The sequence below is a fragment of the Chenopodium album genome, chromosome 3 (genome assembly GCF_948465745.1).
Source record: "Chenopodium album chromosome 3, dcCheAlbu1.1, whole genome shotgun sequence".
Taxonomy (NCBI): domain Eukaryota; kingdom Viridiplantae; phylum Streptophyta; class Magnoliopsida; order Caryophyllales; family Amaranthaceae; genus Chenopodium; species Chenopodium album.
The window spans coordinates 5,917,879-5,937,591 of record NC_137836.1 but is presented as its reverse complement, the minus strand read 5'-3'; the positions used below and the strand labels follow the sequence as shown (position 1 = coordinate 5,937,591).

The window sequence follows — 19,713 nt, the reverse complement described above, 5'->3', positions numbered from 1 at the left end:
ATTGATGAATAATAATCAGGTCATTCTATTCTATTTTAATCTTACTAGTGGATGTTTTTTTAATATTACTAGTGGATGTTTTTTTAATCTTACTGTTAGCCCCATTATGCTAAGCTTATTATGGAGTACAATCCCTTTTGTGGTTGAAATGTATAGTAAATATAGTTGACTTCACACTCAGTTCACTATTTTCAAGCTTGTTGACCCCTAGCTTTCTTTATAATGGGTATAGATAGAATGATAGATACTCTCTGTCCTTACATTACATGAGTAGATGATAGTAATACATTCTTTTAAAAAAAAAAATAAAAAATAAAAAAAATAGAATAAAATACCATTTATAAGTTTCCGATCCTACTTTTTTTTACTACTTACTCCGAATTAGAGGTGTCAAAACCACATCCGACCCGACCTGAAAACTATCCAATTTAGATTTGGAGTCGCGTGAACATAATAATTTAACATAATTCAACTTTAAAAGTTGACCCGAGTACTAGACCCGGCCTCATTAGCATTAGACCCGATCTGATCATCCAAATTGATACCCCTACTCTGAATTACATTCCTCAACCCGTGCCAAGGGAGCCACATGCAATTATGCAAACTAGACCTTAGAAATTAAAATGTTAACCAATCAAGGAATCTTGTAATTGAATAGGTAGGTACCTAATAAATTACTAAATTTCCATGAGCAGCGCACTCTCGCACAAAATGACAATCAATTTATACGAGTATACTCACGTTAAAATAGTCTAGAAGGGCGGAGTAATAAGCCATAATAAATTTGTTGTACTATGCAAATATACCTTTCACGCTTGACAACTAGCTTATCAAATGTGATGGGCGTGATGGCCAAAGGCATGCATGATTTGGGAACTATATTATAGCGTAAGCAATATGACATCTAGTAGTTACTAATTGTAAAGCCCCTACCATAATTCGCCATTTATGACTTATGAGAGTGAGAGATAGAGGAAAGTATGGGTACAAAAGTGTACGTACTGGACTACTGTTATCTCAATTTAAACCTGAAATTTGTTACTCCGTAATAAGAATTAAATGTAGCCCACTTTTGCCAACAAGAAACAAATTCCAATTAATGGTATGAAACAGTGAAAATTCTACTTAATGTAGTCTTATGACTTTTGACTACCACAGTTTTTTAAAAATTGTTGGCTGAGATTATTTGTTTATTTATTTGTTTTTAATTATTTTTTTTTTAAAGTAAAAATCATTTATTAATTATTTTATATATTTTTTATTTCTAGAATTTTGAAAATATTAAAAATTAATTTCTAGAAGATAAAATATATTTAAAATAATTAAAAAATTATTTTAATTAAAAATAAATTTTAAAACAAATAATATCAGCCGTCCATTTTAAAAAATTGTGATAGTCGAAAGTCATAAGAGATTAGAATCATCGTATGAAACAATGGCGATCCATAACATGACAAATTGAGATACGATAAAAGAGAAAAATTTGGAAAGTGGAGCAATTATTTAAAAACCCAACAAGTAGACGGTATATATGAATTTCTCCCCCTGTTATTAAATACTTGCTCCATTTTTTTTTCGGTCGCTTTTAAATACTTTCTCCATTTCTTTATTTGGAAAACTTTTACAATATTAAATTAATTTCTCTTACCTATTGGACCCACTATGATCATATTTTATTATTTTCATATTATCTCTCTTCTGATTCTCTTCACTACTTTTGCTTTTTACAAATTTTTATTCTTCCACTATCCCACTACCTCCATATTTTATTACTTTCTTCATTTTTCCTAAAACTCCGCACATGGAGAAATAAAGAAGTATTTAAAAACAAAGGGACTATATAAAAACAAGTGGGCATGTATAAATTTATTTTCAATTAAAGAAAAAAAAAATGTCATTTGATGGGGTCACAGCCAGCTGAATAACATCCTAATTTAAAAAATACGAAGTAACTTGTAATGGATACAAACTCCTTAGTTTGTTTTGACATAAATCAACGCTTTTAAACGTAATTAAATGTGCCTGCCATCAAAAAATACAAATAAAGAAATGTACCAAATTTCATGATATTGTTACTATAAATAATTGTCCAAACCAATGCTATCTTTCTAAAATCAGTTACACCTTACATGGTATGTAACTCTGATTCAGCATTAAACTCCTAGAGAGAGAATTTTAGAGAGAGAAAAAAAATGGGTGTACAAGAGAAGAGTAAGAAGATTTCAGCAGCTTCAGCTAGGGCTCACACTCGCAAATCTACATCCAACTCTTCGCTACCATTCCCATTCTCTTTAGGTATGTTTTCTCAATTTTCCGACTAAATTATTTCAAATGCACTGTTGGCAAGATTCGATCTTAAATTTCACACATTTATAACTCGTAAAGTTTTAATAACAACTGACCTAGTTAACATCCATGGATCGTGCTTCTATTGAATAGATCACGGTCTCATTCCCCGCATAAATAATTTTTGTTTAGGTGCTAGTTGTGGAGGTTTTGTAAAATTATGGTATATGATTTAACTGATTTTAATTCTGAACTTTTCTAATCGTATTTTTAATATGGTTTTTCTGTACTTTAATTTGTTACGGGGATCTCTAGATCATGTTCATGTAATAATGCTATTTTAATTAGTAGGCTATACTGATTTATTTTAATAATTCTTCTTAAGTTTAATATTAATTTTAATCTATCAATGTACATAATAGAAAAGGAAAAAAAAAGTCTACTAATTAGTTGCAAATCATGCAGTGTTCTCTTTGATATGCATTCTTAGCCTACCAATTAGATGATAAGATGCGAATTTAAAAGAAAATTATATATACCTTCTTATAAAATACATGCAAATTTTTTATTTCATTATTTTATACTCTGAAATAAAGAAGATAACAAAAGCAACTAGCTTGATATTATAATTATATTTGTTTGATCTAGAATTATTCTTGATTATTGCCGACATATAACCAAGATTGACGAATGGATCCTCTGTTTTATCTTATTTGTTAAATATTCATATACAAAGTATGTATATTTCATCTTTCAAAAAATAAAAAAAAATTTTAAAAAAAAAATGTATATTTCAGATTCTTACATACACCCAAGTATATATTATATATTTATACCTTTATAGGTACTCAGCAAAGATTTATAACTTTGAGGTCACAAGTTCGAACCCATTAACTACAAAATGCTTGAAAGTAGGGAATTTCCTTACCTTCCTTCTCTACTCTTTCTAGGGTGTTGATTGTATAAAATTAATTGGTACGGAATACTTAAAAATTTGAATGTGATTGATATGATTATAGTATAACATGTAACATGTGAGCTTGTTAGACCTGGCCTACAATCCTCCGTATAATAATACTCTTACTATGTTAGTTTGTCTTTTTGGCGACACCCAACACGTTGAATGGTTTACATGCACAACATGGGAGCTACCTCCTCTGTTTAGATACAAGTACAATCTTTGTTTTTTTTAGTAACATACTGTGTGTAAGTGGTCCGATCTGATCTGATCTAATCTAAACCGATTCAACTTAAATTTTATGGTAATATGATTATTGGTAATTAATCTCTGTTAATTGAAAATAAACTCGAACTAGACTAGACCTGGAATATTATTTTATTATTGTAACAAATTGTAAGTAATAACAATATTGACCCATATTTTCAGGTTTGTCTAGCAAAATTCTTGTGGTTGTGATTGTGGTTTGCCTAACATGGGCTGATAGGGCTTTCCGGCCACCGCCACCCAAAGTTTGCGGTACGCCTGGCGGCGCTCCGGTAACAGCACCAAGGATCAAGCTAAGGGATGGAAGATATTTGGCCTACAAAGAGTATGGTGTGCCAAAAGATGAAGCAAAACACCATTTTGTCTTTATTCATGGCTTTGACTCCTGCAGGCTGCATGCTTTCATTGCCACCGAAGTTTCTCCAGTATGTTAAAATATTTTATATCAATATCATGTATAAATAATATTTTTACTTGGTACAACACAACAAATGGTTGACAAATTAATCTAATACCTCCGTTACAGGTTATGTGCAACGATTTGAAATAAAGCAAGAGGGAAAATGTCTAATCGTTGCACATAACCTGTAACGAAGGTAGTAATTAATTTTTAATGACATATTACTCTAATGTTTGATTATATTATTTTAGGATACTATTGAAAGCTTGGGGTTACATATTGTGGGATTTGATAAACCCGGGTACGGAGAAAGTACCCCGGACCCAAATCGAACACCGAAAAGTCTTGCATTAGACGTAGAAGAGCTTGCTGATCAGCTTGGTTTTGGTCCCAAATTTTATGTGGTAGGCTACTCCATGGGTGGAGAGGCTGTTTGGGGTCTGCTCAAGTACATTCCTCACAGGTATTAAATTTAACGTCGTACTTGTACTCTCTTTGTCATAAATTATTTTTCTCATTAGGTGTCTTATCGAGTTACGTCAATTACGTTAGATATTTTTGACAAAACGACCTCACACTAATTTTTTTGTTAAAAGAAGTCACTTTAATTAATGTACATTTTTAGAAATAGTTACTTTATTAGTGAGAAATGTCTCATTTGAACATTTTCTATTATATAAATGTTGTACACAACACGCGTGTTCTAAGATACGTTATTGGTGCAATGCTATAATAGGTTAGCGGGAGCATCACTAGTTACACCGGTGGTGAACTATTGGTGGTCAAGTTTACCGGCGAATTTGACGAAAGAAGCATATTACTTGCAACTTCCACAAGATCAATGGTCATTAAGAGTGTCACACTATTTACCATGGCTAACTTACTGGTGGCAGACTCAAAAGTGGTTCGCACCTTCAAGTGTTATTGCACATAGTAGTGAGGTTTTGTCTCGTCAAGATAGAGAAGTAATGTTCAAATTCGTCAAACCCGAAAATATGGTAATTGTTTTTCAATATCTTCAACTTTACTTTGTTTTTATTATATTTCTTAATCATATATTACTAGTATATTTAGTATTTTACGTTACCACAAAAATGTTCTTGTCATGACATATCCAAAAGATTTATAAGATTAGTAAATAAATTGTTCAAATTAACTTTGTTTTGGGTCGCATTCGTCGATTTGTTTGAGTCATTCTTTCTAGAATTTTTGTTTGGGTCAAGTCAGTACGTTGTCATAATACAAGTCAATATCATTTTTATAGCACTAGTAGGGAGTAGTAGCTAGTCTATCATAATTATGTTTGCAATGCATAATCCTATCCGAATTGTTATTTGCAATTTTGAAATTTTTTGTATTTCATAAATAATAATATAAAGTTAGTTGCAAATAACATTAATAGAGTTATTTTAGCTATATATAGAGTTATATCTAGGATAATTTCTCCTCACTCTTTACATTTATATATTCATTTTTTTTCTTTTCAAAATATAACATTTTCTTTAATTCACTAGAGAGTATCTTATATGAGTGGATTTTACTTCCCATCACCCTTTCTTTCTTAAACTTGTACATTTTCCATAAGAAAAACTTAAGACAAAACACATACATTTTTGTTTAATCCTAATTTCCATTATTAACGCCTTAACAACACGTGTGTTGCACAACACGTCGTAAAGCTAAATACTTCCTTCGCTTTTCTTTCCATTAAAACACTTCCATATTTTTTTAAAAAGTATTTACACAATCTAACTTTTCTATTTTGGTGGTTTAAGTGTAATGGAAACATAGTCTTATGAAAACATTTCTAATCTATTTCAATATATATTTTCAAAATATTGATATTTATATGTCTAAAATGTACTCCGTATGATCTAAGAAATTATAATGAATTACCTAAGAACGAAGATTTTCTTATTTCTCAAGTCTTCTAGTTATGTGGCAGTATTGAGATTTGATGAGATTGATATTTGAAAAAAACAAGTCAACTAATCTAAAAGTTTTCAAAAGGCTATGTGTCAATGTGTGATTTATAAAAGCGTCAATATGATTGCATAAACTCTTATAATTTAATATTATATATACTCCGTAGATTCCAGAAAGCTAAAAAGATAGTACGAAGTAATTAACTATTTAAAAGGTTTGTCAACTTTACTTAAAGTTAACCTAACCATTATGCATACTTTTCCCCTTTCTTAAGGAGCCAAGGAGGTAAATAATTCACTATTTTACATGATTCACGAATTAGAATAATTATTTTTTACATTTAATAGCTATATGAAGTCTAGAAACCTTCATACGTTAATGATAGAATTTATACTCTTTCATACAACATACCTAAAATCGGATCAATTGTTCGTTCATGTTAAATTGGTCACGTCGCTTACAATCAAACTACTTCTATTAGTTGATTTTTGAGTCAGTTTGATTCGGGTTATATTCAGTACAAGTTTTCTAGTTACATGTACAATTTAAGTTATGATAAGGCAATAGATTTAACTAACTAGGTATGTGTTAATTTTGCGATGGATCATGGTTCATTTTTCTCTAAGATTTCAAGTGGCTTAGCTTACAAATTACGAAGATTAGATAATTTACTGGATTAAGAATAATTCTGTTGTAATTATATATGCCAATATTACCTGTCCACCGTCATGTCACATATGTAAGATATTGAAAGGAAAAATAAAAAGTTGTCATTTTAAAGAGAAGCAAGATGTTTTGACAAATGCTTTACATAAAGTTTCTTCAAAAGTTATAATGAAATCTGATGACTTATTTTTAGCATACTAGAAAGTAAAATTAAAGTTAAAAAGTAATGTTGATGTTTTATGACTTGAATATTTGTAACCACTAGTTAGGTTTTCCAATTTTAGATTCTTGACTTGATACGTACCATACGTAAAGGTTTTGAAAATAACATAACTTGATTTGTTATTTGAAATTAAAATTGGCTCAATTGAAATTAAACCGGCATTAATTATTATAGTGTGTAAAATTTGCTACTCCGCATGTACTACAAGCATTACGGAGTAGCTATATACTCTCTGTAGATACATTTATGGCTTTGAAACATTTGAAAGTTATAATGCAATAAATAGGTGATTCATTATTCATGGATCCCTAATTTTTCTTGCATTTCTTGGCTATTAGATTCCAGTAAGGCAGCAAGGAGTACACGAATCGATCCATCGAGACATGATTGTTGGATTTGGAAAATGGGAATTTGATCCCCTTCAGTTGGAGAATCCATTCCCTAACAACGAGGGAACGGTTCACCTTTGGCAAGGCGACGAGGATATGCTTGTGCCCGTGATCATGCAACGATACATAGCTCAAAAATTGCCTTGGATTCACTACCATGAGGTACCAGGGTCTGGGCATATGTTCCCTTATGTTGAGGGAATGAGTGATGCTATTGTCAAAGCACAATTATCTGTTGAGAACTAGCTTAGCAAACATCATACATTGATATACAAACTTTATTTATGATTAAATTAGACCAACATTTAAATTATACTTTGTGATGAATTAATGTCTCCTATGATGGGTTTTGTAGTGTCTCTTTGTATTAAAGTTTGAAGAGTACTATTTATAAAGATCTAATGTAAGACAATGTTGTGCACCTATGATCTATCTAAGCCTTTTATTATAACTTTGGAATATTTCTTGTTTTTGCTGAAAAACCAAATAAATGAATAATGCAACTTAAACATGCTACTTAATTAGGGTACGTATAGTCTTAATTGTATGAATGTACAGTTTATATGTATGAAACTAAATCTTTGTATATGAGTCCGATAAAGCATAAAAATATAAGCAAAACTGTACATTCTTGTATGAATGTACGGTTTATATGTATGAAGCTTATATGTATGAAACTAAAAATTTGACAAATAAAAAAATGTTGATAATACTATGTTATACATAAAATAAAATAACATACGGAGTAATATAAGTATAGATTTGGAATAAAATATTAATGTGTGGTTGGTGCACCCGGAAAAGAACGTTAGGTATATTTAAAAGAACATGGGCGTAAAAAATAACAATAGAGACATTTATAAAGAATGCGAGCATAATATATGTTCTTTGAGTTTGATTACTATATTTTTGAGTTTAAGCTATATGTTTTTTACATTATTGTGGGGAATAAATTTCAAGCTTTAAATCCCACTAGCTTGAACCCCACTGTGATCATACACTAAAGTACGGTGGCGTCTAAAGGGAAAGAAGATAGAGCAAAAGAGTCGCCAACAAGTTTTTTAGGAACTTGTAAACCGTTCACGAGGTGAAGGTTACACCCCTTAACGATCCAAGAGATCGTCAACTCCATAAGGTCTAGAACCAAATAATGGTTCGGGGATGAAGGTACAAATCCAACCTAAAAGAGATTAACCTGCCCTAATAATAAGCCTCTACTTTATTCTGATCGTATTCATGTGCGCTTTTTAATTAACATGCAATCAATAGGATTAACCCTAAACTTGTTTATCTATGTTGGTTGAATATTAATGCACAAATAAATCTATTATTGGCGATCACTTGAAATTATAATCAAATTAACCCTAACAAGATTATTAATTATCTTATTAAGCGTGATTATAAGTACCGATTCCCTTTAAACATGTAATAAAGGCGTGATCAAGCAATAACAATAAATATCAAGCAACATAATAATAATATCATGAATAATAAAATTATAATCATAACAATAATAATCATAAATAAAATAATCATCATCAAAATAATAATAATATTCATAATCATCATAAATTATAACAATTATAATCATAATCATGTTCATGTTAATATTAAAGCATAATAATAGCAAGATCCTAGGCATGATACTAACAAGATTAATAACAAACCCTAGCATGTTACTAAGCATTAAAAATCAAATCTTTAGCCCTAACATGATACTAACAATCGTAAATATTAGGAAGAAAATAGGAAGCATCGTAACAATCATATTTAATATTAAAATTACCCTAGACATGATACTAGGAATATCATAATAACAATATAAACATGATTTCTATATCATAACATCAATTAAAACCATTAAAGCACTTACTTTGATGCTTCGTACCTCTTTCTAATAACAAAATACACACGTTAGTAACTTCAAGGAAAATAATAAACAAACAATTAAATTAAATAATCGAAATAGAGATTTGGGACCAAACCCTCAGAAATTAAACCTTTCACGTCTAGGGCGAAGGCAACTTCGAATATGGCTAGGTGTTTCTAGATCTTGCGAATGCGGAATTTTGTATGTGAAAAGCAAAGTAAGAAGAAAGAAAGAAAAAGAGAAAATTGAAAGATTAAAGAATGCTAATTAAAACTGATTGTAGATGAATGTAGATGATTGAAAATGGAATTTTTAATACGATATTTATAGAGAAATCAGCCAAAAAGATAAAATAAACAAAACAAAGTCTGACGCACAAAAAACAGAGCTGGCGCAAACCCTGGCTAACTGGCGCCAGGCACCAACACTAGCGCCAGGCGCCAAGCCTATTTCCAACGCGTTTTCGAAAATCAGATAAGTTTGCCGTACAGGAGGATAAAATCATATAATTTCCTCGAAAATGCTATTTGATTTTGATTAAAACTCTGAAAAGTCAACAAAAGTCAATTTATCAATGCTAATTGAATTAGGAATGAAAAGAACCTTCTAGAAGAATCTAGAAGACTAAAACCATTCCTAATTGCATTAGGAATGATAAATCATATTAGGCCCTCCCCTAGATCATTGGGTCGTACATAAGACTCAAACCGAGCCCAGTTTAGTAAATTGGCCATAACTTCCTCAATATTCATCGGAATTGGGCTTATAATATATCGTTGGAAAGATCTTGTTAAGCCCCATCCAACTACACTACTATTGGACCCATATCATGGACAAACCAAACTGGATTGGCTATTTTCTTAAAATAAGTTTTCAAAAAACAGAGAGGAGAGAAAAGAAACTAAAACTTTCCGCAACACTAGACTTTCCACACTTTCACTTCATTCGATTATGATTCGACGCGAAAGGTACTCATCACTGGGTTTGGTTTTGGGGAGACACATATGAGTGTCTACAGAAGCCCCCACTTTGACTGAGTTTGGAGAAACGCAATTTTCGAAAACAAAAGTCAAAGTATCGATAGGGACGGAGAATGATTCAGAACTTTCTGCGATCCTAAATCAATCTTGTAACGCCGATACCTGCAAAACTAGCATTAGTTAAACAAATAAAAGAGTTAAGAAACGCGTATCTTGCACCGTCGAGCACACGTCTCTGAAAGTAACCGATTTGCTGTCGCTTTACTGTTGTTTTGATGACCTCCTGCAAGCTAGAGAATGTCATCCCACTTGAAAACCGCTACGCCCGTAACTGCTTCCAAATTAGAAGATTGCTTCGCCCGAAACGATCTCATCCGCATTGATAATATTCCACGTCCAAGGGAATATCATCAAAGATTGCTTCTGTTGAAACAAATCTCCATCCGCATTGATAATATTCCACATCCAAGGGAATACTATCGAAGATTATTTCTCTCGAAACAATCTCCATCCGTATTGATAATATTCCACGTCCAAGGGAATACTATCGAAGATTATTTCTCTCGAAACAATCCTCATCCACATTGATAATATTCCACATCCAAGGGAATACTATCGAAGATTGCTTCTCTTGAAACAATCCTCAGTTGTTTGTGACAACTCTCCACAATCTAGGGAACGCCACCTTGCTGTTTGTTTTGACGATCTTCCGCAATCTAGGGAACGCCGTCGATCAATGTTGCTACATCTTGAGCCTTTTCTTGAATCATAGGGACAACCTTTCCAATCATAGCAAAAGTCGTCGAAGACCGCCCATCTCGTGCTATCTTCTCAAATCTTGGTGACAACCTCCACAATCTTAGCGAACGCCGTCGAAGACCGCCCATCTCGTGCTATCTTCTCAAATCTTGGGTGACAACCTCCACAATCTTAGCGAATGCTGTCGAAGACCGCCCATCTCGTGCTATCTTCTCAAATCTTGGGTGACAACCTCCACAATCTTAGCGAATGCCGTCGAAGACCGCCCATCTCGTGCTATCTTCTCAAATCTTGGGTGACAACCTTTACAATCTTAGCGAATGCCGTCGAAGACAGCCCATCTCGTGCTATCTTCTCAAATCTTTAGTGACAACTTCCACAATCTTAGCGAACGCTGTCGAAAATAACTTTACTTGAAGTCATCCTCAGTTAATGCGATAATATTCCGAAGAAAATTACCGAAGACCAACACTTGTCGATCTTTAAAGCTCGCTCGAATTTTGCTTCCGCTATGCCTGTACGTCGGCGCTTTCGTTGCTTTGAACCTATACGTCGGTGCCTTTTCTGCTTTTGAGCCAATGCTTAGGCGCTTTAAGCTAAGTGAGACGATCTTTCATCAGGTCGATCACTTATTTGCTTTTGGAGAGGCTTCGAGCTCTGTCGCTGCTGAAATATCTCTGGCGCCAAGAATTGACTCTGTCGCCGAACGCTGTGATAGGGTCTTCCCTGTTCTGCTGCACCTGTATTTATTTTGACTATAGAACTTTGCCAATCTCTTTAATTATCTTAGGGTTGACCTAAGGTTTAGCATTGCTTGACTCATCGACTTGACACGACTCAAGGTATAAACTTGACTCTCTGTGATTGACTGACTCGAGGTTGACTCGACTCAAAGTGAAGTGACACGTGTGACTCGTGACCCGTGTGTGCATAGTGTTGACTCAATGTGACTCAAAAATGCAAAAAGCAAAAATTTTCCGTCATTTTTGTGGAGGGTACCGACTTTCTCCCGAAAAAGAAAGACGCGAAAAAGAATCGAAGTTTGAAGATGCATGTTGAATGAGATTAGTCAAATGTTGTTTGATACTATCTCTCAAGGTGCAAGGATTAATTCATCCTAGGCTTTCTCAATGGTTGACTCCATGATGAAAGTATTTGGGTAACTTAGGCACGGAGGCTAAGTACTTCATACTTCAATGTACAATGACAATTATGATTAATAAGCGATTTTGATATGACAAGGCATGCTTCAACGTTATGTTAAGATTTCATGACAAAGGGTTCCTAAGGGAAGTATATTTGGTCATGTATTTGTGCAGTGTGTGAAAGTGACACTAAAGTTAGGCCGCAAGAGCTAAGTGTGTGGGAAAATATTATTTTTAGAAGAGTCAAATGATGGTGACTCTTAGGCTAGGTAAGCTAATGATATAGGGATCAAGCCCCCAAGTCTAGCTATAAGTAAATAGGGATGAGCATAGGAGATCCCCTGATATGATCAATTGTGAATGTAAATATGAATGCATGTTTATCACAGCCGCACCTCGATGTGAGGTTACCTACGTATCCGTTAGGAATCAGGCCGAACGTAGCTCTAGCCGAACCTCGCACAAGTGTGTGTATACCTCAAAAAGGTCTTTTTAAGGGTTGTAACGTGGTTAGGCTAAAGGTTATAGAAGAAGGGGATAAAGGCTCAAGACCCTAGATAAGCCCCCAAGGTGTGCACCTCGCTTTTGATCTTTATATTTTTATGCTTGAGTTTCTACTCTTTTTTAGATCTCTTTTATCTTTTACTTTAGCATCTATTTTATTTTTATAAGTGTGGGCAATCCCGATCATGCGGTCTATCACTCACTTGGCATTCATGTTTCTCAGGCACGGTACCGAGCACTCGATAAGAGACGCAATCTGAGACGTGTTCTTATCGAAGATATTTTCATATCAAAGACATTGGAACACTTTCCCTTTTGTACACTTGTTTTCATTTTTTTATTTTTGCTTATTATTTTATTTTTGCTATTTTAATATTTTGAAGTCACTCAAGCCTTTTAGAATTGCATAAGTTACACACCATCCCGTCCCAAGGTTAGGTAGATGTGGGTTGAAAAAAGAAAGGTCTATCGTTAGACGAGGCTCAAAGTGGTTTATGAATAAAGGATTGTATAATTGAAGGGCGAAAGGAGATATGATGTGGCTACAAGGGTTGCCTTAAATCATTGGTATACCTTGTGTTTAATTCGACATTGTTTTTTTATTTTTTTATTTTTTATTTTTTTAATGCAATATAATGAAATGATCATATGTAAGGAAATAAATTTTCATTTTATTAAAAAGGGAAAAAGAAAGAATCTACAAAATTAATCTAAGGGAAAAGAAGGGTGCCTATGCTAGACTTATTGGGGAAAGGAAAAAATGAAAAAGAAATAGAAAAAAGAGGTCACGAAATCTTGTCGTTGAAGCTCGCCTCTGCCTTGTGTTGTTTCCTTTATCATCACTCGCTCTTCTTGTAAACTGGAGGTATGGGAAGCTTGTTATTATCAATCAAATGTTGGATAGCCTCCTTTAGCTTCCAACAGCTCTCAGTAGTATGATCCCTACCTTGATGGTATTTGCAGTGTTCGTCTGGATTCCAACTAGGCAATCTCTTTTCAGGTGCGGGATCTTGAATAGGTCCAATGGGAGTAATGAGTTCTTTGGCATGGAGTCGATCGAAGGCAGTATCGTAGCTCATCCCAATGGGGGTGAAGTCTTTCCTTAGTTGCTTCTTAGATCTTTGGTTATCTATGGCTAAAACTTCACTGAGATCAAAGGTACTAACATTGTTACTAGAGTGGGCGTTTTCAGAAGAAGAAGGATTGTCGTTCTTCTTTCCTTTCCAGCCACCGTGGTTACTATTGTTAGTAGCTTTTTGCTTTGCGAGGTCATCTTCGATTTCAATTCCGATGTCATAAACGGCCTTGAAAGTATTCAAATTGTGTTGATATTTTAAATGCTTCGAATACTTCTCTTGGAGATTCTTGATAAACATCCTCACAGATTCCTTTTCGGTGGGGACTTCAATCATCTTGGCGGAAGTTTCCCTCCATTTATTAAAGAAAGAAGTAAAGCCTTCATTCTCCTTTTGTCTTAGCATCTCAAGTTGTCTATGGTCGGTTTCAACTTGGATATTGCACTTGTACCTATCAACGAAAGCGTTTACTATCGATTCCCAGGTAGAGGTTTTCTCCTTGTCAAGGGAGAAGTACCATTGTTGGCAAACGGTTTCAAGAGATAGTGAGAACAGAGAGGGGAAAACCTTCTTATCGATACCCTTAATGTTCATTATAGTTTCGAAAGCTCTTAGATGAAAATAAGGATTATCTGTTGCCTTGAATTTAGCGATGTCATTGGCGTTGAACTTATGTGGAAGAAGTTCCTTGTCCAGCGAGACCCCTTGTGAACTCATGCCCTGAAATTTATAGTCGCTAGATAGCTTGCTTAGACTCTCTTGCATGAGACTCATTTGTTGTTGCTTCACGGGATCATCGATCTTGAGTGTGAGTAGCTTCAGTGTCTAGTCACGTTAGTCAATTGACTCCTAAGTTCATTAACTTGCTCTTGAGTTGCCATTATCTTCTTAGACTTCCTCCTTTGACGAATCGGTTTATCAAAAAGCGAGACCTGAACAAAGGTGTTGTCCTTAATTAATCGCCCTTCTCTCCTTGACCAAGTACTGTGGAAAAGGAATTTGGGGATATTCATTGTTAATTATTTGACTCAAACTTTATTCAACATGCAATGGAAGGAGGAAGTGAAGAAATATTGGAATGGAATGTGAAGGAAAATGATGTAGATGGAGGGATATGGAGAATTAGGAATAGAATGTACCCCCAACTCAAATGACGGAAAAGACCGACTCATGCATGAACCTAAGACATGGTCATGGTGACATATACTCAAAGTGTGTGCTAAGACTAGTGAGTGTAGATGGTGCGTTAAGACTCGTGTCATGACCATGTGGCTAGACTATGTGACTAGACTCGATTAAAGACTAAGTTAAGACCTCACGTATATGCATTAAACTGGATAGGCTGTGGTATTTTAGTCATAACTTTTTTATCTGTGACTCTGATTGGGATGAAACCAACGCCAAATTAAAGATAAAACTCAGGGCTACAGATCCATAGGTTGTACGACTCTTAGTTCTTCCTATAACTCCGGCTATGACCAAAACAAGTTGACGTTTGTGCAGTATACGGGAATAAAAATCCGGGTCGACTTAAAGGAACTATGACTCGATTTTATGTTTATTTATTAGCTCAAATTAATTAATTAATTAATTAAACAAAGTCCTTTAGTCATTAATCAGTTTATTTAGTCTTAACACAAGTCAAACAAACGGTTAGGAAAAACATAGAATGTATGCACAACAAAATAATGCACAATTAGTCAAGTAGACACAATATGATGCAATGAGTTTGCAACCTAACTATGGCTCTAGTTCTCTAAAGTTCGGGATATGGTTTAGCCAATAGAGGGTCCATGGTTAATTGTCCGGATGCACCGCGCGGAAGCCTAACCGGGAAGGGTTGGCGCGAGTGGATGGGACACCGCGAGTTTTAGAAAAAACTCGCTTCCATGGTTTGGTGAATTCAACATCTCGGATGTACCCTTTGTTGCACGGAGCGTTCAGTCGGGTAGATGGAGCATGAATTCCCATAGGGTTATGTCCATATGTAGAACACATATGGGTTTCAGAAAAGTGAGAAAAAATTCAATCAGGAAGTAGGATCGAGCAAACAATACGAAAAACTGGTCGAAATTAGAACGCATATTTCTGGCTCGGTATTGGGGGAAATTGGCACCAACAATCAGAGACTGGCGCCAGCTTTTAACTGTAGCGCCTGGTGCCAATGCTGGCGTCTGGCGCTACGGCTAAAATGCTGGCGCCAATGCTCTGGTCACTGACGCTATTTCCCACATGCCTCAGCAGCTTTCTGTGCTCGATAAAATTTTCCAGTTTCGCGCGGTGTTATTTCAGTCCTACTTGTGAAAGACGTTTCACAAATTTCCTACGTGTAAAATCCTATGTTTTTAACTCATTACGGATGGTCTTTCCAATGAGATCTTTTTTATGCATATGACAATAATGTTAATCAAAATTACGCACATGAAATACTTAGAACTTTTCGAGTCTCATCCACTCATTCTAAATCATTGCCGAAACAAATTCAGGTATTAAAATAGAAATCCTCCCTAGCGGAGTCGCCAAAAACCGTGGGGAATAAATTTCAAGCTTTAAATCCCACTAGCTTGAACCCCACTGTGATCATACACTAAAATACGGTGGCGTCCAAAGGAAAAGAAGATAGAGCAAAAGAGTCGCCAACAAGTTTTTTAGGAACTTGTAAACCGTTCACGAGGTGAAGGTTACACCCCCTTACGATCCAAGAGATCGTCAACTCCATAAGGTCTAGAACCAAATAAGGGTTCGGGGATGAAGGTACAAATCCAACCTAAAAGAGATTGAACCTGCCCTTATAAAAGGCCTCTACTTTATTCTGATCGTATTCATGTGCGCTTTTTAATTAACATGCAATCAATAGGATTAACCCTAAACCTGTTTATCTATGTTGGTTGAATATTAATGCACAAATAAATCTATTATTGGAGATCACTTGAAATTATAATCAAATTAACCCTAACAAGATTATTAATTATCTTATTAAGCGTGATTACAAGTACCAATTCCCTTTAAACATGTAATAAAGGTGTGATCAAGCAATAACAATAAATATCAAGCAACATAATAATAATAATATCATGAATAATAAAATTATAATCATAACAATAATAATCATAAATAAAATAATCATCATCAAAATAATAATAATATTCATAATCATCATAAATTATAACAATTATAATCATAATCATGTTCATGTTAATATTAAAGCATAATAATAGCAAGATCCTAGGCATGATACTAACAAGATTAATCACAAACCCTAGCATGTTACTAAGCATTAAAAATCAAATCTTTAGCCCTAACATGATACTAACAATCGTAAATATTAGGAAGAAAATAGGAAGCATCGTAACAATCATATTTAATATTAAAATTACCCTAGACATGATACTAGGAATATCATAATAACAATATAAACATGATTTCTACATCTTACTTTGATGCTTCGTACCTCTTTCTAATAACAAAATACACACGTTAGTAACTTCAAGGAAAATAATAAACAAACAATTAAATTAAATAATCGAAATAGAGATTTGGGACCAAACCCTCAGAAATTAAACCTTTCACGTCTAGGGCGAAGGCAACTTCGAATATGGCTAGGTGTTTCTAGATCTTGCGAATGCAGAATTTTGTATGTGAAAAGCAAAGTAAGAAGAAAGAAAGAAAAAGAGAAAATTGAAAGATTAAAGAATGCTAATTAAAACTGATTGTAGATGAATGTAGATGATTGAAAATGGAGTTTTTAATACGATATTTATAGAGAAATCAGCCAAAAAGATAAAATAAACAAAACAGAGTCTGACGCACAAAAAACAGAGCTGGCGCAAACCCTGGCTAACTGGCGCCAGTCACCAACACTAGCGACAGGCGCCAATGGCTAGCGCCAGGCCTGGTTCCAGGCCCTTAAGCCTGGGGTCAGGCGCCAAGCCTATTTCCAACGCGTTTTCGAAAATCAGATAAGTTTGCCGTACTGGAGTATAAAATCATATAATTTCCTCGAAAATGCTATTTGATTTTGATTAAAACTCTGAAAAGTCAACAAAAGTCAATTTATCAATGCTAATTGAATTAGGAATGAAAAGAACCTTCTAGAAGAATCTAGAAGACTAAAACCATTCCTAATTGCATTAGGAATGATAAATCATATTAAGCCCTCCCCTAGATCATTGGGCCGTACATAAGACTCAAACCGGGCCCAGTTTAGTAAATTGGCCATAACTTCCTCAATATTCATCGGAATTGGGCTTATAATATATCGTTGGAAAGCTCTTGTTAAGCCCCATCCAACTACACTACTATTGGACCCATATCATGGGCCAACCAAACTGGATTGGCTATGTTCTTAAAATAAGTTTTCAAAAACAGAGAGGAGAGAAAAGAAATTAAAACTTTCCGCAACACTAGACTTTCCACACTTTCACTTCATTCGATTATGATTCGACGCGAAAGGTACTCATCAATGGGTTTGGTTTTGGGGAGACACATATGGGTGTCTACAATTATACAATATGTTTAATAATGTATGTACATAAAAAAAGAATGTTAAATTCAATCACTTGAGTAACCATGAAAAAAAAATGTTTTTTTATTTGGGCGGGTTTGGGATGCGTTTTTATGCATTTTTAGTTTTACTTTTTATTTTTTTTCCCGAACTAAAAATCCCACATGGCCCAAACATTTTGGGCTAATTTGGGCACCAAAATTCTAGCCCGACCTGAGAAATGGGCTGCTTTTTATGACCTCGAATCAGCCCGAACCCACCCCACCCAATGATCACCTCTATCTTTGTCAAACACAAACATGTTCTTTTGTCAAACACAAGGTTCTTTTTCAAACTCATTCAACCACCTGAGTAACCATGACAAATAACATGTTCTCTTATGTATTATCATGTTCTTTTAGTAAAAACTTTATTTTCTTTGTAATGCCATATTTTTTGTCAATTACAAACATGTTATTTGGATGGTATACTACAAGAGGGGGGGTGAATTGTAGTAAGTTCCTAATGCCTAATTTTCACGAAATATAAAACAGTTAAAGTTAGGAACTTAAAGAGTGCAAAACGGATTTTACGAGGAAACCTTCCAGGGCCCAATTGAAAGTAAAACCTTGATCCTCCAAGAGATTTTCAACACAAACATTTCACTATAATAGGGCAACTCCTAGTTACAACCTATTACACACAGATCTTTCTCGCAAGTTTCTCAGTGGACTACTTGCTACCTAATAGGACCCTATCCTACCCAGCCTAAGTCCCACTTAGGTTCACTCAGTACTCTCGGAGTGCCTACACTCGGCTTCACAATAGAAGCTCACTCATTGTGCACTCACAGTTACCACACGAATTTTAGAGACTTTCAAACTCCTCACGGATTATAAATATTTCAAACTCATACATGAATTTTAGAGATTTCAAACTGATCACACCTAATACCCAAAATACTCAACCCTTTTTCCCATTACAATATCTCATTGAATAACTCTAAATACATATATACATGAAAAAAGAGATTAAACTAATATGTTGGACACTTGAGATCTGTCTAGAACTCACAGTATGTACTGAAAACCAAAGCCGGATAGGAACTTTGACTAGGAGGACTGACTTAGCTTCGTGGTGAAGGATAAAACCATTAAGCACGACCACTACACTACGTCAACCTCAACTTTGAATGAATACATATGAGCATATATATAGTACACTCGAATGATTCGTTTCATCTTGAAAAAGATAGGTTTTATCAAAAGATAAGTTTAAAAGATAATTTCTAAAAAGAAGTTTTCCGAAAATTTATCTTAATGTTAAGAATAAAGTCTGTCAATAATTATAAAGATATAATTAACATAATATTAGATTTTATTATCTTTTTGTTTAATAATACTTTCTAAACAAATTTATCTTTTTCCAAAAGAGATTTATTAGAAAATAAATTTCTTTATTCAGTAAAACCTAATCCCTAAAAAATATGCACGTATTAGGTAAATATATATCCTTGAAACCGACTTTTAAAGACGTGCATGTTGGTCTGGGTATGGCCCAAATTTTATAAGTCCATTATTTTGGTGGAGTATTGTGCATATTCTAGAGGCTTTCGTAATCTCTAGAATAATATCTTACTTGAATGTTCTAGAGAATTATTGACATTGGAAGTTATTAGCTAGAATATAATGTATGGTTTGTAAATTTTCTAGTACATTATGGATACAAGAATGACGGAGGAATTTCTAGAATATTCCGACCATTTCTTCCAAGCTCCATCT

At 34.1% G+C, this 19,713-nt stretch overlaps 1 protein-coding gene across 1 annotated transcript; it reads left to right on the top strand.

Moving 5' to 3' along the window:
• Window positions 1-2,151: 2,151 nt before the first annotated feature.
• On the top strand, window positions 2,152-7,574 carry LOC145623774 (uncharacterized). Its single transcript, XM_081676642.1, has 5 exons — window positions 2,152-2,295; window positions 3,674-3,936; window positions 4,163-4,374; window positions 4,648-4,909; window positions 7,065-7,574. Exons 1-5 carry the CDS (start codon window positions 2,193-2,195, stop codon window positions 7,359-7,361), a joined length of 1,137 nt encoding a protein of 378 aa, XP_081532768.1. The 5' UTR covers window positions 2,152-2,192; the 3' UTR covers window positions 7,362-7,574.
• Window positions 7,575-19,713: the final 12,139 nt, after the last annotated feature.